Below are 25061 nucleotides of genomic sequence, written 5' to 3'. Positions count from 1 at the left end.
GTACAATTGCTACTTGGGAAGGCAATTAATCTATAAGTGTTTAATTTCCTGTGAAACGAAAATCATTATTACACAATTCACAATATTTCCAATCACCAGCAAAAATTCAAATAATTGAGTGATAATTTGGAGGTTCACAGACAGAAGACAAGGTGAATGAGAAGCAGCCGTGGAGTGATCACAAAAGTCGAGAATACCATTTCTAAGAGAGAATTTGAGGTCTTTTAGAAAAAATAATATATATATATTAAAATCAGTTTGGTTTTTAGCACAGATTCCAACTATATTCAAAACTAAAAACATTTCTATTTCCCCACCAAGAAAATATTGCACCTTGTTCTGGTTGAGACAGCAGAGGCACAGGGTAAGAGCCCTGGGGCAGCTCCGTGCCCTCCGCGGTCCCAGGGACACGGATCCTCTGTGAGAGAGCGTGGGCACCCTTGGGTGTTCTGGTCAGGGAGAGCTCTGAGAGGAGACTGGCAGCCGTCCACAGGAGAGCTGGCGGGAGTGGGGCCTTGAGGACGGCAGCAGGGGAACACCAGCGGGGGTTTCCCCCAGCTCTCGGTGCTGTGGGCAGGGGCAGAGTTGGAGGGTCCAGCTCAGCTCCACTGCGGAGCGTGGGGTGGAGATCCCAGAGCTGGGAGGTGCTTCAGGTCCCCACCATGGCAGGTAACTGAACACTGGGGGTAGCCACACTGCCCGCTGGAGGAAAAGCTCCCTCAGGGCCAACTGTCTCTCCAAAGACCCAGACGTGTGGCCCCATCAGGCTCCATTGCACTGGAGGCTGCTGTCCACCGGAGTGTCCAGGCTGGTCCTGCAGCAGCCCCGGACAGGGGTCTGGTCCCTGCCAGGGCCATGCTGCTGTCGCTACTCAGGCACTGTGCTGTGGACAGGTCAACCTGGCCCCACGGGGCGGGTGCACCAGCAGCCTGATGGCGCTTCTGGCTTCCCCACACCCCACAATCGCTGCTGTGCCTCTGGCCAGACCCCAACACTCAGGACCAAGTTTCCCGAAAAATTAAACCAACAACAGTGAGTATGGGGCAGCCCTGCCCACAAACCACCCCAGCTCAGCCCTACGAGCTCATGCACCGGCCTTGCTCAGGGATCCCAAACAAAGTCTTGAAGGAGATCAGAAGCTGCAGTTCATCTCAGACCCCACACAGGGCACGTCAGAGGGAGGCAGGTTTGTGACTGCCCGCCCAAGCAGAGCCCCCGAAGCCGTCTGCTCCCACACTCCAAAATCGCCGCCATGCCCCAATGTCTCGGGACGACTTTACTGAGATATTAATCCCTGAAAATTCAGGCATGCGGGTCGGGTCTTGTGGCTGAAATCTCCAGCCTCTCTCGGGGCTGAGATAGGCTATCTCCACCTGGCTCTGCTCAGGGCCTGCCTCTGGCTCTGTGATCAGGGATTCCGGTTGAGCTCAGGGACCTGCCAGGTGTCCCGGGGAGTGGGCCAGGCTGGACACACACACAGCCAGTGCCCACTCTGCGTCCTCTCCAGCCTAAGCCCACGAGGCGGTTAAAGCTGACATGGGCGTTTTGATGACGATATACAACTGGGTTTCGTTTCTTCATCCAAAGATACTCTGGTTGAAAAATCTAGTCGTCCCTCTTTGGTGACTATTTATAGTGAGAGTTTTCTACTGCCACGTGATCTTTCATTTTCTGAACTTAAAAAAATCTTGATTATTTTCACTTGTGCTTTTACCAAACATTTTCTCCAGATGTATTTTGTGGGGTTTTTAAAAAAACGTTTCTCCTTATTTATTTTCTGTCTCCTAGCTCACACTTTTGTTTGGCAGGTTCCATTGATTTTATATAAGATATATAAGATACATCAAATTCTTTGTTACTTATGACAAAACACAAATACATTTTGTATTCATTTGCTTATACAGGTTCCATTCTTTCCATCCTTCTTCCCTTTAATAAAGTTGAACTCAAATTGTTCAAATTAGTGGGAAGTCACTGCCAAATTAAAAGCATCTACAGGTATTTTTGATGTTTATTCTTCATTAAAATCTTTATGTTGAAAAGGTCTAAAATTTTTGTGGGGTCCTTCGAGTGGTGCTCAGGGAACACTCCTGGCTGGTGGCTCTTGACGGAGCACGGGCTCCCCGCTGCAGCCAAGAGTGACCCCAGGACTCTGGGCATCTCTGGGCATTTCCCGAGAGCCAGCGGCAGCCTTTTAAATTTATCACTGGATCAAGTGTCACTCTCTTTCTCATGCCAGGGAACCTTCAAGCTCCATGCTGACTGAGCCTGTATAATTCCTCTCTGTATTTGGGTGGCCTAATCCATTCACAATGAATGTGTCCAAGTGGCGTTTTCATCCCCTTTAGAAACTGACTTTCCCTTCTGCCCGGTAGGTGGTGCTGTAGCTCTAATGTTTGGTCACTGTGTCTGTCCCCAGGGCCGTGGGAGCCGTCCAGGGATGGAGGACCTCCAGATAGCAGGAGAGAGGCACAGTTGTGCTGCCAGAGGTGGGTAAGTGTGCAAGACACGAGTGCTACGAAGGCAAGTGGGGGTGGAGGGAAGAAAGCTGGCTTGCACACGGGTTCCTCTGCGTGCCCCTGGGGGGTCCAGGCTGAGCGGACAGTGTGTGTGCCTGGACAGTAGCGGGAATCAGTCAGGTGCCAGCTCCAAACCGCCTCTGCTCTCTCTTACACGGTTGCGAGCCCACGGGCCCGCAGCTGTCCTGCGGCCCACAGGTCCCGGCCCACTGGGCCCGATGCGTCTATCTGCAGAGACCTCAGGGCCTGGGTCTCTACACGCCCAGCAGAGCACGGGAGGGGGGGAGCACCGTCCGTCTGTACTCGAGCTATCACTTGGAGATTAAAAGGAGCAGAAATAAAGAAGCAGCTTATGCCACCGTGCCTCCAAAATCTTAGCTGCCCACATCCGAACGAAAGGACAAATGAGAAGTAGGATTGTTTCAGGTGCTGAGGTTTTCAGGAAAAGGGTTTACGAGGGCTTGGTTTCACACCAAGTCAAACTACATCTGTGCAAACTGACAGCGACCTCACACATGTGAGCCTCCGATTTGGGATTAAAATCACAACGCCCTTGCACATAAAAAGTGCATATACACAAAAAATCATCATTTTATTAAAGCATGAATTCACCCGAAAATAGGGGTCCTGAAATAAGAACTAGAAGGAAAGTATATGCCATACGAGCGAACGTTCAGATGCATAGTAAGCCATTGATAATGAAATTATTAGGTCTCAATATGATTCATTCAGTTAAGGCACTTATCAATATCTATTTCTCTCTTTTTTTTAAAAAAACCACAGTCTCACTACTATTCTGTTTCAAGCAAGAAAAAGGCAGAATTCCATATACAATAGAGTTTGATTTAATCAGCTCATTCAAATAATATGATAATTCCGTTAGATATAATATAGATACTTACCAGATACTCAGCCTGGATTTTGTGTCAAAATCTTATTTGAAAGAAATAATCATTTAAATATTATAAAATGATTAATCATTAAAAAGATTGGTAGAATAAAAAAGTGATATTAAATCAAACTCTAAATCAAAAGAGTTAAAGATAAAAAACACTAAGGAAGCAAAATAGTAATTTCTACATAATGAAATGCAACAGAATTTCAACAGAATTAATTACTTATTGTAATATAATTCTACTTAGCAACAGAATTATAAACAGGATAATGAAGTTTTCGCTATCTAGAAATTTCTTAAAAATAATAAATTCCTTAGGGCTGGAACGATAGCACAGTGGGTAGGGCATTGCTTTGCACGTGGCTCACCCAGTTTTGATTCCTTCATCCTTTTTGGACAGACCAGCAAGCTACTGAGAGTATCCTGCCCGCATGACAGAGCTTGGCAAGCTCCCTGTGGAGTATTGATATGCCAAAAACAGTAACAAGTCTCACAATGGAGATGTTACTTGTGCCCACTCAAGCAAACCGATGAACAACGGGAGGACAGTGCTACAGTGCTACAGATATATGTTACAGTTATGCATAGGTCTCAGCTATTTTTTGTACCTATATTAGTTATATGCAAGTTTTCTATGACACCTTTCTATATAATTTAGGAATTAAGGCAGAGTTTTAAAGAGAGTTTCTTCATTTATGATCATCGACTATCGATTCACTAAAATTGTATTTGAACACAATAAATAAAACACTATAAATGAAATAAATTCTAGATGCGAGATAACTCTCAAAAATTATTGAGATATCATTCTGTATTTGCACTCTTTCATCCCATTTCACATAAAAACAAACATAACAAAAAACAAAAATGATAAAATGTAAATAAAGGAATGTTCAGTATTACAAGTTGAGGACACAAATCTGCAGCACATGGATTTTAATTTCCATGTTAATATATTAAATCCTATATCTATTTGTTCATATTTTAAATTCATTACCATTAATTCTCATTACCCAAAGATGTCATTAATAAAACCATTCAAAGTTTGTGACATAAAAGAGTTTTTGTATATCATATAAAGAGAATTTCAGAATCGACTTTGAAACACAGAGAACAGAGTACAGGAGGCACTTAGAGGTAGAATCCAAGCCTAGGATGTAATAGACCCCAGGTTCTGGCACCACCAAAAAAAAACCAAAATAGAATAAATGGACAAAATCAGATGAACAGAGATCTTTCTGAAGACTAGACATGATTCAAAGGAAGTTTCAATAACAGAACGCTCTAAGGAAAGATGTGAACATTCCATTTTCACTGGAAAACAAGCAACCCTTCTAGTTCCTTGGAGCCTTAAGTGCTCTCTCTGGAAAGCTAGGATTTGAATGTCTTCACTAGTTCCACCCCGTCTACACCAGAGGGCAGGCAGGCACAAGAAGACGTTGAAATTCATCTCAGATAAGACGTTACTTTAAGAACTGGGTCAAATGGTTTTCAGGATAAATCCGAAAATATTAAACTGGCCGTCAATGCTTTGGGAATCATTTATTTCTCCCTAACCATATTATGATAATAAAGAAATTATGTAAGCCATGCCTATTTAATTCCTCAACCAAATCTGGTATAAGTATCATAGTTTAAAATGACAATGATACGTAAGAAAAAACTGGAATTAGAACCTTAGATATTAATCGTGAAGCAGCATGTGGATATCTTGAAGAGTGGGGTTCAACAGAGAGCTGATTTTCATTTTTGTCGCTTACACCTTGAATCGTGTAACTTAATTTAGTGATTTACTGTTAACATGTTTATACAGTTCCTAAGCATGAACCCAAACTCAACCAAGGTAGAGGGTCAACAGACAAAACAGCCCTCCCTGTCCGAGAGTGGCCTCAGCAAGGAGACTGGCCTCAGTGAGGAGACTGGCCTTAGCTTAGCAAGGAGACTGGCCTTAGCAAAGTGACCCACAGAAGCTGAGGCAGGGCCAGCCGTGGTGGCACAGTGAGGCTCTGACTGGAGAACTGGATGAACAGACCCACCCCCAACACACACACACACATAGTCTCTGCTCCCAGAGGAGTAAGTGACGGTCTCTTCTGCGTTACTGACGCTCAGTAGAGTCCCAAGGTTTTCCTTCCATTTTCCCATGCACTTGCATCGATGGTTTGGTTCTTCCCAATTCCTTCATTTTCTGCCTATTCCCACTTTCCTCCCTTCCTTCTCAATTTTCTTTTCCATTTCATTTTAGTCTCTTTTACTTTCCGTCTCTAGTTTACTGAGTAAAATGTCAGTGACACACACATTGTCTTGGTCTAAGAAAAGTACTTAAAGTTTGTGCAAGTTCGACTAGTGTTAGCTTTCCTCTTGTGCTACATTCATTCTCAGAAAATATCTAAATATTCCCTCTCTACATAACACAACAGCTGACAGCACGTGAATCTTCCTCAGTGCAATACTAATCTTGCTGCTGAGACGACTCCCTTACATCTGGAAAGTCGAGACACGTTACACTAGAACACTTTTTTTTTAAGTGCCAGATTGCCACGTACTGTTGAACTTCAGTGAGTCCTGGAGGGAAGATTCCCGGGTGACAGGAATCTGCAGTGTCTTCCAGAGAAAAAAAGAAAACAACAGCAAACGAGAGACGATCTCTCACAGTGGTTGTCACTGCGAAGGATGTTAAGAAAATTACATTTAAATTTAAGGCGCTAGCAATGTGCTACCTTCTACGGCAACTGGGACTTTTAAATTACAGATGATTTCTCCATATTTCCATTTACTGGCATTTATCTGTTCATGGTGTTCTTTCACACTTGCTCATAGCAATTGCCTCAAATTAAGTGGCCAATGTCCTCGACATTTGACATTCAGAAGGCCTTGTCAATTTTCTTGGAATTACGGACAAACAGCAAAAGCTTCAATCACCCCCACTGTTTTCTTTGATAGTTTGAGAAATCGTGATTGGATTCTGTTACCTAAACATGAAGAGATGACCCATAGACTTATATTTGCTTTTCAGCTAAATAATGCAGTTGGGAACTCGAGGACACACTATTGATTATGATAGCAACAATATTAGACTTCACATTTAATGACAAGCAACAGCGAGACTGACCCTCAGGGTTTAACACGCTTTTGAATCTGCAAAATCTCAACCACAGTATTCAGACAAATTGAAAGTCTTGGGGAATAAGCGAAAGCAGAGCTTTACAACTTTTTCCCACCTGTGGGTCAGCACTGGTCTTCAGAATGCTGTTGGAAACCAGCGCTCTGCAGTCAGGATTTTATCTCAGTCCAGGAGGACATCTCCACAGATAAGTACTGAGCTACACACCCCTGCTTAGATTCCACTTCTCAGAAACACAGCTCAGTTGTTAGCATTTTCAATAAGGTTCTACTAAAAACCATTAACTTGATGAAAACAAATAACCCTGATGTTTAAAGATAATTTAATAGAAAATCAAGTCAAGAGTCCTAAAATACCAGAGTAGGCGATTAAATACTTTTAAATATATCTGTGTTTCAAAATATTTGACATCTTTTCCAATCCATGCCATTGGAAAAGAAAGTGAACCAAAATCTCTTTGATAATGATATCAAAGAATCGAGCAGGCTTGGCAGATTTCCAGGTCAGGAGTCCTGGTTTTATTCTGTGTAATTCCTATCAATTCTCCACTCCGCAGAGCTCTGAAGTCAATCAAAGGAGATGCTCAACTTGCCACGGCACCACAGCTTACTCTGCAGCTTTGCAAACTTCTTGATGTGTGAAACTACTTTGAATGGACTTGGATGCAAAAAAAAATAGAAATGACAATGAAGTCAGGCCAAGCAGAAACCGAATCACCTGCTCCTGCTAATTTTCCCCACCCCAGAAGAAAAAACCCTGGAAAGCATTTAAAACCTCTGATACCAAGAGTTCCTATAGCTCAAACCAAATAATTGCTAACGAGTACCTTACTTAAGGTGCATATTAACTTAGAAAATAAAAATATGTCACAATTTCAAGTATTTAAGTACTGAGGGAAACTGAACATATCTACATAATCACAGACACACATACAAATGTGTGTCCTGCATCTATACACAGAACAATAATATTCTCCGAACTTTCATCGCCATCAGTAAGCTTAAAAATCTATCTCTAGTAAAACAATATAGAACAATCGAACTAGCCACAAAAGTATTAGTATGAAATATAAATCTTAGAAAGTCATTATAGAATTTTAAGTAGAGAACACGGGCCAATAAAGCAACAAGATCTGCAGTTCTTTAGACAGGACTTTGTTTATAGTTTAGTTATATATCATGCTTCATACCAAAGTTTTCTATGGTGACACCAAAAATGCCATACATTACTAAACTATGCTTGCCTTTGGTGTATACTCTAGCTTGCAAAAACAGTTTATAATATCCCTGATGAAAAGTTAATATCTCAGTAACAATATTTGCAAAGCATCCTGTTGTTCAAATATCCAAGACATTAATTTATACTTTAAAATTACTTGGCATTTTAAAAAGCCATCTTTGCAAAATAAAACAATGTTGACTTTTATAAAATCTATGAATTTGGAATTGAACGCCATAGGTATCAAGAGTCCTTGATGTCAAAAAGTACAATTAAATTGTCCCACAAGGACTTCACACAGCCACGTACCTGATCTTAACTGACAATGTTGGAAAATACATGGACCCAGCCATGCTCACCCTCTCCAATACATACATGGCATAAAATGAATGGGTGGAAAGCCTTTTCTTTACATTTTCGGTAGAGATTATCCCTTATTATACAGAGAGCTAAGCTAATGTGTATTTTAATGCCATGCGATGGCTGTACGTACGACTCCTGACCCCTGTGGGTTGTTCTATTCTGCCCGGAAAACCTGAGTCCTGTCATCGTGTGTGTGTATGTGTGTGTGTGTGTGTGTGTGTGTGTGTGTGTGTGTGTGTACCAGAGTCAGCTTCACCAGTCTTGCTTACGTGGGAGTTGGGGTAACAGCCTCTGTAAAATAGAAAGCTTCTCCTACTACTTACATTTGACCTTGGCGTGCTTGATGTGTGTTTGCCATGTTCCCGGGCTGAGATATGAGAAGGCTCGGGCTGGCCGGGCTTTGCAGGAGAGGCCCAGCAGCGGCGGCGGGGACACTGAGCGGGCACCTGTGATGTATTATGCAGCAGTTGGGAAATGCCACGCGGGCGGTGGCTGCTAATACAACTCAGCTGTTTCTCTCTGCACTCCCTTTGATTATAAGCTGGCGAGAGCGGCTATTCCGGCCAGGCACTGAGCTCTGCTCAAGATGTGTGCCACATGACGGTGGCAAGGTAAGAGGGAAAGGAAACCTTAGAATCGGAGTAAGTCGTAAAAAGCAAGAGAAGAAAAGGAGAAGTCGCCAGCCTTGCTGTATTATGTAACAGTCCCAGATGGCTCAAACCTAGCCCTGCTTATAGCTGAGGCAGAGAAATGGGACAGTTTAAGACCCAGAAATCGCGTTGTTTTGATATTGCTGTTTTTTGAGATTCCAAATGGGACTTCAAGATGCGACCCTTCAGTTCATTTTAAAGTAAGCCAGTTTCACACCATTTAAACAGTGCCTGACACATTTAGAAACTTTTAAAGAAGTTTATAGTAAATGCTGATCTGGCTTCTGTGATTTGGGAATTTTTAGAATGTTGGGGAAGTAAAAATAAATAATCCCCATTCGTTTTACCTCTTTATCAAATCCACCATATTATCTTACACAAGACCCAGGTCTTCCATTCGCACAGATGGCTGAAGTGGGAAGACACGTTCATTTGAATGAGCATTAACTCGAAAGACACCCGAGTCACTTAAACATTCATCCGACACAGGCTCAAAACACGTGGGGTTCAGAGATGAAGAAAAACCCATCACTATAGTCACAGACCTTTAAATCTACTGGAGGACTGCAGAAATAACACAGCAGGTAGGGTGTGGCTGACCTGAGTTTGATCCCTGGCACCCCGTATGGTTCCCTGAGCACTGTCACAAGTGATCCCTGAGTACTGAGCCGGGAGTAAGCCCTGAGTACCAATGGGCATAGCTTCCAGCCCCCAAACAAAAATAAGCAACATCTAATTGGACAGAGCAGTAAAGAAGTCACCTTTTTGTTATTCTTTTGAAATAAAAGGGCTGTTGACCATTCTCTTGCACCAAAGTTTTACTTTATTTAGAAAATACAAAACATCTGGGCCCACACAATTAAAATGGATAATTTAGAATCTTATCCAAAAAAAAAAAACAGATAGCCTTTACTGAAGGCAAGTGGTTAACAAAATCTTTTAATACAAGAAAGAGCTGAAGTGAAGAAAATGGCTTGATATCAAAAGGAAAATATAATTTCGATATTTATGTGTTTATAGTAAAGGAAATTTTGAGATTTTCAAGTGTTTTTGTTACCTTAACCAGAAATCAACCTGTTGTAAGCTAGGCAACATATAAAAATATTAAGATAAAATTTCCATGGAAAATTTGAATTTTTCCATAGAATAATTGAAGTTTGTTTTGTTACTACTACTTCCATTAGAAGCAGTCAGATTAAAAGGAACTGCTGTTTACACAAAAACCTTTCTCTCATCAGAATTCATTAAGTCTTATAGCTTTCCCTAATATTAATACAACCGTATCAGAAAGAATGCTCACTTAAAGTTCCATATAGTACATCGAGACCAATGAAAAGAAGACCAAAATTTAAAAGACGACACAAAAGTTATTTAATGTTTCCCTATTTTCTGATTTCTTTGTCCAAAGTAAAATAATACCTGTATTATTTTAAAACAATACAAAGTAAAATAATAATAATAAAATAATAATAGTAATAATAAAATAATCAGTGCCTGTGTAGGTATATGAGTAGCAAGACATACACACAGTCTTGATATTTTAAGAAAAAGAAAACTAAAGTTATGCTTAATTGACCATTAAATTAATGCTAAGAGTATGAACCATCATCAATTTTGCTCTGATTTATAGGAATAAGACAGCCCAAGAACAATGCTGTTGATTTTGGGGCAGACACTCAAAGCAGAAACCTCCAGCAAGGCTCTGCTGTTCGAATGACTCTCTTATCTCAACTCCGGGGTGGCACACACAGAGACAGTCTGGCCCGCCCTGCTCGAGAGATCCCTCTTTCCATAAACACACAACTTCAAGGTCTCAAAACATTCCCCCAAAGGGCTATTATTTCTTTTTAGTTGTTAGTTATATAAAGCCAAGTAGCTTTAAGGGTTCTGACCTCAAAAAGCTTCACTGTTTTTTTCCCCTTAATTGTCCTCTTTGGTATTTCTTGATCCAAATCCTATCTCCTCATTTATGCCGATGAGTATTTACCCACAAATTATGTCCTAAGGTTGACTGTTTTCTTCATTCCCTTTAAAATAGTAATAAATGTGGGACTGCACAGTACACAGTCAAAATCAAAAGGCACCGGTGGCAACAACAAAACCATGAAAGGAATCAACTACACAGAGAGAGAGTAAGAAATTGCCTCTCAAATATTGATTCTTCACTTGATTCTGTATTTTAGCTCAGAATATCCTAAGGCAGCTGGAGCGCTGTGTGTGTGTGTGTGTGTGTGTGTGTGTGTGTGTGTTTGTTTACTCTAAAGTACTTTGTTATAGAGTGACCTTAACTTTCACATTAGAATAAGAGCATAAGCCATCTATACTGATTCTTGCACTGTCTGCAAAACCAAGACACTCTCCGAAATGACAAGACATCAGTTCCAAAGGTTTTCACTACCAAATAACAGCATGTCTTCTGATTCAGAGCAGTGCGCCCATTTAAGGAAAGGAATATCCTTCTTCCACCTAAAAACCCAGGAAAACAATTGAGTATGGGAGGCAAGAATTCTTACTCTTCTCTGAATCAGAGACATATAAAATGTGTCAACCCTCCCTGTTCTGGTCATCAAGCCCGAGGGTCTTTACGAGGAGAGGTCTCATAATCATTTTCCCCTCTTAAAGAAAAAAGTATGAGACTATCTTAAAATGAACAAGCCCCATTTAAGAGAAATGATAGTTTAACTATTTAAACTGATTTTCTTTCCATTTTCCTTGGCAGACAACAATATTTGTTATCAGCATTAAAACTACAAAGCTATTTGATAATAATACAAAAAAGTCCTGGTGGTTCCAATTTTCTATCATCAAGTAAACTCAACACAAAAGCATTTAACTTGGGCTAATTATTAGATAATTTGGTGTTAAACCAATCCTTTTAATAGTTACTGCCAATAATTTTTTACCCCAGCCCTTTGTGACAATTTTTGTACATGCTAAAGTAACGGCAAAAGACACACTTCTCTTCCGGTTTCATTTCCATAAGGGGGGAAAAGTCCAGTTTCCTATCCTAAACAATCTACCCTCCACAACTGTGCCAGACCCTGGTCTTTGCAGAGTCACAGCTCCTCACTAGTGAGAAAGTGTAAGCAGAGAGATCATTAGTTATGACATGTAGACACTAGCAGATAATGTTGACTCACTTCAGGAACTACTAAACTGTAAACAGTGTGCTGAAACCCATTTATCTTCATTGCAGGATAAACAGCAGAAGGTACTCAATTAAATAGATGCAAGGAATAAGCGGCTGGTGCCAAGCCATGGGAAACTTAAATTTGAAAAGAAATATTGGTCAGCTAAAGCACAGTCTAAGACTCAGAAATTATGAAATGCTGAAAAAACTTAATTAAAATCAGTTTTCATTAAAGTTTAAAGTTAAATTTAATCATATCAGTTTTCTATACATTTATAAGTTTAAGAATCATAAAATCTAAAAGTTTAATTAGACCGGCTTTCTCTATAAGCACTACTCACACTCATAATTTAATTATTTCGAGAATTTCTAAAAGACCGCACCCCTCAAAATTCCAAGCTGAGTTTGTTTCAAACTTTTGATGTAAACGTATACATATTTATACCTCTAATATATTAAAAATATTTCAAGGAAAAAATCCTCATCTACCAAAGAACTTTTCAGATTTTACTCCATAGTTGATTGAAAAGATATTATTTGAGAAACCCAGGCTTTCAGAGGACAGATACCATATGGAGGTGAAACCTTACATTAAGAACTTATTTTTTCGTACTTGTCAGAAACTAAATCAAAATCTGCTCTTTTTCACACTTCCAGATGTCAGAAACGTTTCAAAACAACTTTGAGGTCAGGGAAGAGAGCACACAGGTGTGTGTTATGTCAACTACCGAGAGAGCCATCGGTGAGCCTGGAATATGATCCCCCACCAACGCATTCTTGTGGGCATTACAGTCGTTCCCTGAAGGAACCGTACACTAATGCTAAGTTTTAGAAAAAAATCCTAAATCTCATTAGATCTGCTCCTTCGCAGTATTGTTCAAAAGCACCCCTGGTCCTAACATCAAACTCAGGGCTGCCTCCCAGGAAACCTTTAAAGTTTTCTCCAATATCACGTCTGCTCTGCTACTTCCTCACAATACAACAGGTTGAACAAGAATCAGTTATTCAACAGAACACATACTCGGAAAGCTTTGGTCAGCCACTCCCAAACATGGTGTTAGGAGAGCAGAAACCTGGGGTTCGGAATAACGGATTCCAACTGATGCCCACTTCATTTTAGAGAAACCTGTCTATTTTGACTGCTGATGTAACAGTCTGAGACAAAAAGATGGCGATAGGATTTCAAAGATGAAATGACAAGTTTTCACACTAAAGATAAATAGCCATGTACTTAGTAATCCAAAACTTTTTAAAAACACAACAGTAATTTAAATATTCACTGTGTTTTGGGTCAGGGCAGGAGATTCCAAACTTCAGGGGCTCGTGACGTGCATGCATGAGATCCTAGTTCAATCCCCAGATATCCTAGTTCAGTCCCCCTCTCCATCACGATGTGGTCCCTCTAAGACCACCAGAATATTCCCATAGTTGCCCAAAATATTCCTACAGTTGCCATAAAAAAGTGAGTATAAAGAAAGCTTACCATTAAAGGGTTGGGTCGCCAACCATGTTTATGAAAGAAATCTGCCCACCAATCAAAGGACATAATGATCACAGATTTCAGATTGTGTGTATTCAAGACCCAATCATACCAACTTTGACTTAAAACATTGATCTATCAGAAGCATTCGTGAAAATGCTACGTATGTATGTAACTTCCTTGTCATAAACACCCCCCCCCAAAAAAACCCACAGTAAGGATTCACAATTTAATCATTTCTCGAATGCTCCCTACTTGCCAAATGCAGTCCCTGTTCTCTAAACCCACGTTCTTCATTCATTTGGCACGTGCAGCACGCATGGCCCATCCTGATGTGGCCCATGGACCGGCAGTTATACCAAGGCGCTCCCCCAGTGGCTCACGACCTTTCTACACTCTGTCTGTGGTTGAAGAGCAGGCTCTAAGTGCCGAAATGGGTCACTATTGAAATGACCCCACTAGCTAAGGACAGACAAGCTTTAAGTCAAGCTCCCCTCTAGTGCGCTCATGCCCAGCCTGGATGCTCTGGGCCCACCGCCCTAGTGCTGGGTTCTGAAGGCTGCAGGGCCCACACATGTGGTCACTCCACATGTCAAACTCCGCTCTAATGCTCCTCTAGGGGCCAAATGCCAGGCACCTTCACTAGCAACAATCCATAGGCCTGGGGAAAATGGGAGCCCCCACGCCTGTGTGTGGGATATCCCTCTCTCCAAGCCCTGTGCACTGTCCTTCCTTATTTCCTGTCTTCTGGCCTCCGCCAACTTCTCACAATCTCCAGGGCTTGGGGGTGGGGGGCAGATGTCTGCTTCCTTCACTCCCACTGGGCAGATAGGAAGCAGCAGGTGTGAAGTGCCCCTGTGGGCCCCGCCACGGGGCTTTCATCCTGCCCAGGTCTCAGGAGACCAGCCACCATTTGTCCGCCGGATCCCGTTTCTCCTCAGACACCCAGAGCACTGCCCAGACCACCCGCCACACAGTCCTGGCGGCTTGGCCTTCCTGGGCTATGATCAAAGAGACTTTCCCCCGACTCAGCCCAGCTGGGCAAGAGCTGTAAGACAAAGAGGGGGGGGAAAAAAAAGGCAAAAGTAACCAGAGTGAGAAACTCGAGATGTTTGTGCTTTGTGCCCTTCTATCAACATGTAAGAACTTAACACAGCGCGTCACCAAACACGAGTCTGCCCGCAGCCACTCCCGATCGTAGCAGGACAGCGCGGCCAGAGAGGCCAACTCCTAGCCTGAGTCAGGCGACCCACTGAGAATCTCGAGAACTGCTAGGCTATCTTGTTGGAGGAACCAGCAGAGTGATGATTTATGAAATCAGGCTCTGGGTGGGATACGGCTAGGTTCATGGAAGGAAGAGCGATGAATTCACCGCTCTAAGTTAGAAATTTCATTCTGCAGCCACACGGCTCTCTGGAGGAGCAACACGGCTTAATTTGACTCAACACGGGCAACCTCACCCGGCCCGGACACGGACAGGACTGACAGATTGATAACTCTGTCTCGATTCCGTGGGTGGTGGTGCATGGCCGTTCTTAGTTGGTGGAGCGATTTGTCTGGTTAATTCCGACGAGCACATTCTCTGGATGTGTGATCAAGAGTGATAATGGGGTTTCTAAAGAAAGGAACCATGTGGAGAGAGGGTGGCTGCTGGTAACCAAGAGATTCCAAAACATTCTAGCAGGCTGGACCTCGAGTGACTCCTAAGACTAGTCACGTCATAAGGAACTTGGCGCAAGGACGGCCCGTCTGCCATTGTCCCAGAGCCCGGCCAGTCACGGACGGAGTGAAATAGCCACGCTGGACAGGCTACAAACAAATAAAACTGGGCAGAGAACTGTGTGCATGTCTTTAGATATTATAAATAAGAATCCCCGACTTCAATTTCAGGCAGATTTTAAGACAGACATTTACATTTACTTTTTTAGGAAATGTTATAGACATGTGAAATTATTTATGCTTGGTAGCTTGCTGAGAATGGATCTGAAATGACTAAAAGGAGAAAATAATAAATAAAGGAAATTAAAAAAAAAAGACAGGGCAAACAGCCAAAAGTGAACAGCACTGTGAATCCCCCCCAATCAAGCAAACACATTAGAGTTGTGAAGAAATATTTTTCATTTACTGTGAGATTATTTACACAAACGCTTTTCAAACTAAGGTTCTATTTTGTTCTTTTGCTTTGACGCAGCATGTTATCTGAGTTTATGTTTTTAATTTGCTCAGTATATTAAAATTAAAATAAACTGTGAAGCAACACCCAAGGACTGCCTGCTGTGGTGCTGTGGCGGTGGTTATGCCATCCCCCTCTGCGTGTCCTCGGTCTGAGGTGAAGCCCCCGTGGGAACAGTGATGCCCCCTCAGGAACAGCACAGAGGCAGTGCCTGCAGCCCCGCTGGCTATGCCAGCTCTTGCAGGCTCCTGACCCCCACAAGCATGTCTGTCCTGACCCCCTTCCCAACTCACTTCAGCTACACTTCTAACAAAACGTCAAATTCTTCAGGTCTGAAAGAAATTTCTCGGCAATCAGCTACCCAGAGAAGTAATGGAACCCACGACTGCGGTGTTCAACACGACCTCTCTGTGTTCTTCCTTGTTTGTTTTTGTGGGCTCTGTTTGTACTGGCATCGTGTGGGAGGGGTGAGTGCAGGGCTTGCCAGGGATACTTAAATTCTTTGCATCTGGCCAAGCGTGGAAGCATCAAAGCGGGCTAAGGAAGGATGAGAACAATTCTTTTTTTAAAACGCGGTCAGGTTTTAAAAAAGCATGTTTGTGTTTCCTAAAGAGACTTGTCACTAAATGGCAGGGTGGAAAGCGAAGCTCTGGAACCTTCCTCAGAGACAAATTCTACAAAACAAGTTTGCTGATATGCAATCTTCCTGCCCACCTCTACGAGGAAGGGGGACACGGAGTGTTACAGTCACAAACTTCAAGAATCCCAGTTCTGCCACCTCTCAATTGTGTGACCTCCAGCATTTTCTTAACTTCCTTTGTTCTCAGCACACTTGTGTAGTAATATTTTCACTTCAGATTTTGGAGAATGTTGAGTAAGTAGTATTTGTCCATCCTCTACAGCACTGAGAGATTTCACGTATTTTAATCCTCGAAACACTTCTATCACATAAGCATTGCTATTATCACTTCACAGACAAGATGACACGGACTGAAAGAATTTATTTGCCTGAAAACGAATTGGTGATCAGCAGAAAATGGTGAGATGTAAACTCACTTTTCTGTGACTTTTAAAAAACGTTTGGTTTCAGTGTCATACCCAGCAGTGCTTGGGACTTCCGCCGGCTCTGAGCTCAGGAAGTGAGTATGCCCGACTCAAGGCTGCACAAGAGGGCGTGGTTTTGAAGCTGGTTGGCCAATCAATCACCCTCCCTGCTATGCCAGCCTCCCAGCCCCTCTTCTCTGTGACTCAACAGCAAAGATCCTTCCAGAATGATTCAGCACTTGCTGAATAATATAAGACATTCAGTAGAATAATTTGATAATATAAGAAACCAAAGATAAATAATTGTTAAAATGAAGAATCTATTTAAATGAATAATTAGCTCGTCACATGCCAAAAAGGCAGCTCGATGCGATGGTGCGCATGCTTGGCACGCAAGAGACCGGGTTCGATCCCTGTGCACTGACGGGTCTGGGACCCTTGAACAACAAACCAGAAGTAACTCCCAAGGGCAGCCAATGGAGACACCAAACACAAACAGAACAAAGATAAATCGGTCGATAAAAAAGTTCACTGTCACTGTCACTGTCCTCCCATTGTTCATCAATTTGCTCGAGCGGGCCCAGTAACGTCTCCATTGTGAGACTTCTTATTAATCTGTTTGGCATATCTAATATATCACAGGGAGCTTGCCAGGCTTTGCCATGCGGGTGAGATACTCTCATTTTATTAAAATGTATGGTTCTCATTTTATTGATTTTCAATCGAATCACAGCGATATACTCTTCTTTCGCTGTGCCCTGTGGGTTCCGGCAGCTCGTGTCCTCGTTCTCGTTTTTCTCCAGGAATGCTGATTTTTTCTTTCATTTCTAACCCACCGGCTGGCCAGTAGTGAGCTCTTTAGTTTCCAGGTGTTTGATTTAGTTCTCTGCTACTGTGTGTCATTGACTTCTGTCTGAACTACATCATGCTCTGAAAAGGTAGTCGAGGTCATTTCTTTCTTCTGGATTTTATGGGGGTATGTTTTGTGGCCCAGCACGGGGCCTATTGTGGAGAATTTCCCATGTGCACCGGAGAAGAATGTGTATTCGGCTTTGGGGGATGAAAAGTCTGTATATATCTACTAGCCCTCTCTCTTCCATTTCTTCCTTCAAAGCCTTGAGTTTTAGTCTCATTGATCTCTCAAGAGGTGACAAGGTAGTGTTGAAGTCCCAGCTACTATTGTGTTTCTGAAGTCTATTTTAACTACTTTAAGTCTGTTTTAACTATTTTGCTCACCCCTTATTGTGAGCATACGTTTTGGGGAATGTAATTTCTTTCTGGTGTACATATCCCTTGATTATTAAGAATTGGCCTTTGTTGTCCCATTTTTAGCTTTTTTAGCCTGAAATCTATGTTGTTGAGTACTAGTATGGCCACCCCAGCCATTTTGAAGTTGTTTGCTTGAAAAATTGTTCTCCAGCCTTTGACTTTGAGTTCGTGTTCGCTCTGACTGTTCAGATGTGTTTCTTTCAGGCACTAGAATGATCCAGTTTTTAATCCATTTTGCCACTCTGTGTCTCTTAATTGGTGCATTTGGTCCATTGACATTGAGAAAGATTATTGCCATGGGGTTTGTTCCATCTTTCTGTAGAGGTCTGTTGTGTTTGTTGGATTAGTCTGGCCTTATAGTAGCCCCTTCAGTCCTTTTAAAGTTGGTTTTGAGTCTATGATTTCCTGAGATGTTGTTTATCCATGAAGTTGTGTATCGTTCCTTCAGATATGAATGAGACTCTCGCCAGGTGAAGTATTCTTGGTCAGGCCTTCATTTCATTAAGTTTCATTAAGTTTGTTAACTATGTTCCATTGACCTCAGGCCTGGAGAGTTTTATATGCTAGATCTGCTATAAATAAAAGAGATGATCTTTTGTATGTAATTTCCTTCTTGATCTCACCATTTTCAGTATTATATCTCTAAGATATTTGAAGTTCTGGTCAGGATATGTCTTGGGGTCTTTTGGGGGGCTCTCTTCTAGCTGGTTCCCTTCAGGCTTCTTGGATCTGGATGCCTGCAATTTCCAGCTCTGGGAACTTTTCAGCAATAATTTCTTTAACCATTTCTACCTTAATGGGGGTTGCCTTCCTGTCCCTCTGGGACCCTGATGATTCTTACGTTGTTCCTCTTGAATGCATCTCATAGTTCTCTTACCTGACCTTGAGCTATGTTGAGGTCCTTTTCCATCTTCTCTTGATGTCTGGATGCTTTCTGCATCTTCAAGCTCACTGATCCTGTCTTTGGCCCTTGTCATTCTACTGTTGATGGCACCCATTGAGTTTTTCATTTCATCTGCTGAGTTTTCTTTTATTAATGAGACTTCTGTTTGTAGTTTTCTTATTCCTGCTCTCATATCTCATGTATTTTATTAGGTGTCTGTTCCACTGTTTCTTCAAGCTTATCTTCACCATTTTGTCTCCGAATTCTTTATCAGAGAGATTTTGTGTGTGGATATTCCATTGTGGGGCTTCGGGGCTTGATCTTCCTCCCAGCTCATGGTGGGATTCTGCGTTGTCTTCCCATAGTACCTGTGGCGGCCCGGTGGTGGGGATCTCTTCTTTCCCCTTCTGATCAATTCCCTTCCTTTTGGGAGTTCCTGTGTAACTAACTGTGTGGAGCTACTTTGGAAACTGAGCTTATGGTTTATACGGGGGAGGATAACTGGTAGCCCCTTAGTGGCCACCCATTGTAAATCCAGGCCCTTCGCCTTTCTAACCTGTGGGAGGGTAAGCAGAATTCCACAGGCGTGAATCCTGCACAGTCCTCTCCTGGGAGCTCGCCCAGGGTCCGTGTGCTGCCACTTCTGTCCCCACCTGGAATTTCAGTTTTGAAAACTATAAATAAACGTGAGAAGGTTAAGTAGCATTGTTTCGTGAGTTTCCAAATGTGTTATGTCTAGTGGAACCCATTGATCCTATGAAGGTGCTATTCATGCTCTTGCAGGATGTTGCTGAGGCTGATGATTATGAAGAACAAATGGACACAGAGAAGCCGCTGTAGAATGAAAAATCTGCAAGAGGCCTTTTCACGTGATAGTAGATATTCTTTTACTGAACACGAGTCTCCCAAAAGCTATTTGCGATTCGGAATCTGAAGTCCTACCAATGAAGTCAGCATACTTTGAGAACATCAAGAGGTGGAAGGATGGGTATTTGATCATTGTATAATTGAAACCCAAGCACAAAAATTTGTAAGTCTATAACTGTACCTCATGGTGTCTCACTAATAAAAAAAAAAAAGCGTTGCTGAGCAGGGGATTCAAATGTGTCTTCCCAGTACTCTGACCACAGGGAGAAAGAATTTCGGTTAGTTCAGTTTTGAAGATCAACTCTTTGGTTATAAGCTTTCCACAACTCTGATTTCCATTTAATGATAAATCTGAGTTTTAGCATTAGGAAACTATGCTCTCGATTGTTTTCCCTGATTTGGCAGGTTTGCTTCACTCCATTTTGTTTTACAATATGTCTTCAAATATCCGAGTCTGAAAAACCATAGTCTGTCAAGGCATTTTTTAATAAAAATTGCATTTTATGAAAAAAGTCTCAAGGCAACCATTAACCTTTGGTTAGCTGAGGAATCTCATTATGTGTACTTCATATTTCTCATGAAGTATTAAAGACATTTACACAGAGGTTGGAGTTTAATAAAATTAACATTTTTTTACTGCTTCATTTAGGATATTATTAAACAAAGGTGCCTTGTTTGGTTTGGTTGGCTGGTTGAGTACTTGACTGGTTGACTGGTTTAGCTGTTTATTTTTAATGTGTATTCAACTGCAATTAAAAACGAGAGCATGTCTTAGTGACCTACCTTGATTTGTGTTAAGGTTGTTTATGTTTGGAGGTGGGGGTTGTTTATTTTTTATTTTGGGGGGGGTCCTAATCTTGAGCACTCAGGTTACTTCTGGCTCTGTGCTCAGGGATCACCCCTGGGGCTTGGAAGACCCTGTGTAGTGTCAGGGATGAAACCTGCATCAGCTGCAAGCAAAGTGGGTGTATTAACCACAGTACTATCTCTTGGCCCTAAAGGGGATTTTAATTTAGAAATATTTCTCATTGGGGGCTGGAGCAATAGCACAGTGGGTGGGGCATTTGCCTTGCACACGGGCAACCCGGGTTTGATTCCCAGTATCCCGTATGGTCCCCTGAGCACCGCAGGGGTAATTCCTGAGTGTAGAGCCAGGAGTAACCCCTGTGCATGAGGTAACTGCGGGCGTGAGCTGATTTGTCTGACGAGGAATATTCAGCATCTCCCTATTCAAATGTTTTGAGGACCACTGACTCGAGTTCAAGGACCATTCTCACACTCTTATAATGACCATGTGTATTAATGACTGTGATGCTTTCAGGTGTGTCTGTGTTTTTATTGTGGACTTGCTATTCAATCAATAAACATATACCCATTGCTACTTGGTAAGCATACCCATTTTGGAAAACAACTTGAAAATAAAATTTAAGAAGCAGTTGGATTTCCTGACACACTTTTGGCCAATATCCATAAACTTTTCAAACTCCAGAAACATAGTTGCCTCACTTCAATTCCATTCTAGGTTAACAGGCTGGGGGACAGTGGCAGCGCGTGTGGGTCAAAGGTCCCTGGGGAGAACTGTGACGACAACCCCTGAGGACCCCTCACAGGCTGTTGACAACAGCTACGCTGCAGGGGGCCCTCCCCAGGACAGCTGATCCCATAACAGTGCTCCTGCACCCCTGAACTGTGGCCCGTCCCCTCCGTCTGCCTCTCTGGTCCATTTAATATGAACCTTTGCAGAATTAGGGCCATCTTCATAGATGACTGAGGATGATGGGGGATCTGAGGGCTGAGCTGAGATTATTACTCCCCCTCATAAATGCTTCACCTCAATCACATAATACAAAACAACAAGCACCAGGAGGGGGGGGGGAGGAGGAAGAGGATGAAGAGGAGGAGGAGGAGGCGGTGGCTGCTGTCATTTGCTTATACTTCTGGGTGAGTTCTGCTTTCTTCCTGGTGGTGAGCACAGGCTCCCCTCATCCCGAGCTCTCTGGCCTGTACAGCACTGCTCCCTTTCGCTCTCCCCCCTGACCTAGGCACTGCCACTGCAGGTCCTTCGGTCCCTCTCCCTCTGCCTTCTGCAAGGAGCACTGCTGACAGGTGCTTGCAGAACAAAAAAAGCTGGAGCAAAATTAGCCAATCAGGGGCCAGAGCAAAAGCACCGGAAGTGGCGCTTGCATGTGGTCACCCTCAGTTCAATCCCGGGCGCCACATACAGTCCCCAAAGCACCAACAGAAGTGACCCTTGAGTGCAAAGCAAGGAAAAGGCCCTGAGCACCACCAGGAGTAGGTTCAAAAAGCCAAACATAAATATAGAAATGAATAAACAAACGTCTGTCCCAGTTGGTTCCACAGCCCGTAGGACGTCTTGGAGCCCATGTGACTCACGAGTGATTTATCACTCCAGCCTCCACAGCCTACCCTCCCCTTCCTCATCAATGCCATTTAACTTTGGCCATAACTCTGTTTTGATCCACAAATGCTAACTCTCTGACGCCCTCTGTCACGTCCTTATAAACAATACCATATGCATCCCTCTTGGTTTCCATGAAACCTTCTCAAGTTGTACAGGAGATACCGAAGAACAGTTGCTGACGAACTCTCTGCCCTATCAATTGCTGTCCTTGATAGAGTTTCTATACATGGGTCCCCCAACTGATGAATAATCTAAATGATTATCATTGAGGCATCAAAAAATATATCCAGGGGGCTGGAGCAATAGCCCAGTGGGTAGGGCATCTGCCTTGCACATGGCCGACCCGGGTTCGATTCCCAGCATCCCATATGGTTCCCTGAGCACCGCCAGGAGTGATTCCTGAGTGCAGAGCCAGGAGTAACCCCTGTGCATCGCCAGGTGTGACCCAAAAAGCAAATATATATATATATATATATATATATATATATATATATATATATATATATATCCAACCTCCATACACACAGAGAATGCTTAGAACAAGACTTCCCATGGGAATCTCTTTACAGAAGAGAACAAAATCACCAGAAACTGGTCACCACGGAATTTTAGTGTGAATTTAAGTGGTTTAAGCATGCAGCAACTCTGATTTTAGTTTTGGTGAAAATTATGTTCACCTGGATTGTTTTTATTCCACCTTCTGCAGCCCCTGTCCTGTGACCGACTCACTGATTATGTCACTGTGGTGAGTGGGGCAAATGGTGCCCCTCACACATCCTTGCCGTGGTGCTGCCAGGAGTCACCTACCAGGATGGGTGTGTTATGGGCTCCTGGAAGGCTCACACCTTGTCCCCCAGGGATGCACTTCCTGGCTGTGGTGCTCATGCATGGTGTCAGAGGTATGAGACATCCTCCATGCGGTGCTTTCTCTGTAACCTCTTTGTTTGGGTGGAGACTCCCAGGCAGTGCTTGGGCGTCTGGGGAGTCCGTCCTAGCAGGACCTTTGTGTCTGCAGATCTGAAGGCTCAGACTCAGGCCTGACGGTGCAGAGCAGCCTGGCTCTGCAGCCGACTGAATGGGAGGCCAGGCACACCCTCCCTGGAAGCCTCCTGGCAAACTTTTGAAAGACAGACATTTAAGATTTCAAGTTTAAAAATGCTTTTAATGGTAGATTATAGCCTTCCAAAGTGGATTTAGAGCAGCAAATATATCTCCTATTCAAATGGACAAGCGAGAGGGCTGGAGCAATAGCACAGCGGGTAGGGCATTTGCCTTGCACGCAGCCGACAAGGGTTCAATTCCCAGCGTCAAATATGGTTCCCTGAGCTCTGCCAGGAGTGATTCCTGAGTACAGAGCAAGGAGTTAACCCTTGAGCATCGCCGGGTGTGACCCAAAAAGCAAAATAAATAAAATGGTCAAACTAATTGAACTGTAAGACTTTTCTCAAACATATTATCAATATGAATATTCATATGTATGAATGTGAAGTTGGAACAAATTCCTTCAGAATATGAAATAAGCCCATTTCTCCAAGCAAAGCCTCAGTTTGTTCTGAAATTTTACTGCGTACACAGTGAAGTGGGGGGTCGTGAAGCACAAAGGCAGAGCCCTTGGGAAGATGTCAGCATATTTACTAAACATTTTTTTCCTGGCACTCGATTCAGGGATTAAGGGAATGTTTTCTGAACACACTAATGGTCACTCCATCCCCATCATTCCCTCTCCCCTGCCAAGAAAAAAAGAAGAAAGAGAGAGCTTTACAGAGTCTGTTTTACAGTTTCGGGACACTTATAATTCGACATCTGGACCTCCTTTTCTTTCTTGACATTGGACAACTTAATGATTCTGATCCTATAAGGAAAAGAAACGGTCATGGCTGGATGGCAGGAGGGAGGGATAGGCCACACCCAGCTAAGACCAGGAGCCGTGGGGCACAGCCAAGGTGTCTGCACCCATGGCCGGGAGACCTAGGGAATCTCTCACACGGCTGCGTGTCCTAAGTGCTGCCTCTCTGGTCCCAGGTTAGGACTAAAGGGCTAAGAACTGTGATGACAAATTTAGCGACAATCAAAGACTGGGGTCAGCATTCTTGGACACAGTCACCCTCAAATAGTGAGCAGACCAATGTCCTGCCACTGGAATCGTTACTAATCCTCTAAGATGCATGACACTTGTAAAAATACAAAACACGTGATAGTAAGTATCCTCCTGTGAGGACCGTGTGATGGATTGCGGTGACTCCTTTCATCTCCTTAAACTGTCATCAAAAACCACAGTGATGTTTCCCAAAAGACACTAGCTTACTAAAAGTGCAAGTTAACTCAGTCACTATGAAATCAATAAAACACCTTGCACAGACTCCAAGAACAGATGGGAAAAGCAGTAAAAATTCCAGTAGAAACTATGACTAATTATAATTAAATTTATGAGGCATGTCTTAAAGATAAGGTTTGAGTTAAATAGCAGCACTCAGCACTTGACAAGGACAAATTTAACCTCCCAAACTACATTGTGTAAACTACGATGGCAACTTACTTGAGAATCCGAGGATGGTCTTTAGAGGAATACATTTATCAGCAGAATCACAGAGTTTGGGATTCCAGCTTTTGCAAATGTTTACACTGCCTGGAAAGAGAAACGTGTGAATGGATTACTTATCTGTTAGCTCCCAGAGATATTTATATTGGATAGTTAAAATCAGAGCGCTGACATGGAACTTTCTAGTTCTTTGTCTGATTTGATGTGAAGATATTTCTTTATCCCCTTTATCCAAAAACAATTATTTTACAAGGAGTAACAATAAAAAAAATGGTATCCCTTCTCTAGTTTGTCAGCACCAGCAAGCTCTTTTTTCATAAAAGACTGTGCTTTGGAAAGAAAGCGAATGTACTTTTAGGCACTCTATATTTCGTGTGCCATATTTAGACAAAATGAACAACTGAAATCTAAGATCTCTGTATTAGCAGTACAAAGGGTGTTGGGATTCTGGTAGGAAAGAAAGGAAAAAAAAAACAGAAATGAAG

At 42.7% G+C, this 25061-nt stretch overlaps 1 protein-coding gene across 3 annotated transcripts in view; it reads right to left on the bottom strand.

Moving 5' to 3' along the window:
- The window catches only part of BMPR1B (bone morphogenetic protein receptor type 1B), a 62725-nt gene extending 38052 nt beyond the window's left edge, over positions 1-24673 (bottom strand). The window contains exon 1 of one of the 3 annotated variants that reach the window (XM_056106625.1): positions 24574-24673. In XM_056106625.1, coding sequence (XP_055962600.1) covers positions 24574-24608 — 35 coding nt within the window. In that variant the 5' untranslated portion in view covers positions 24609-24673. The remainder of the gene's footprint in view (positions 1-24573) is intronic. The other 2 variants (XM_056106623.1, XM_056106624.1) reach the window with 2 other exon arrangements.
- Positions 24674-25061: the final 388 nt, after the last annotated feature.

Source organism: Sorex fumeus, unplaced genomic scaffold (genome assembly GCF_029834395.1).
Source record: "Sorex fumeus unplaced genomic scaffold, SorFum_2.1 ptg000136l, whole genome shotgun sequence".
Taxonomy (NCBI): Eukaryota; Metazoa; Chordata; class Mammalia; order Eulipotyphla; family Soricidae; genus Sorex; species Sorex fumeus.
Note: the sequence above shows the minus strand (reverse complement) of the source record. Positions and strands in the feature narration are given on the sequence as shown.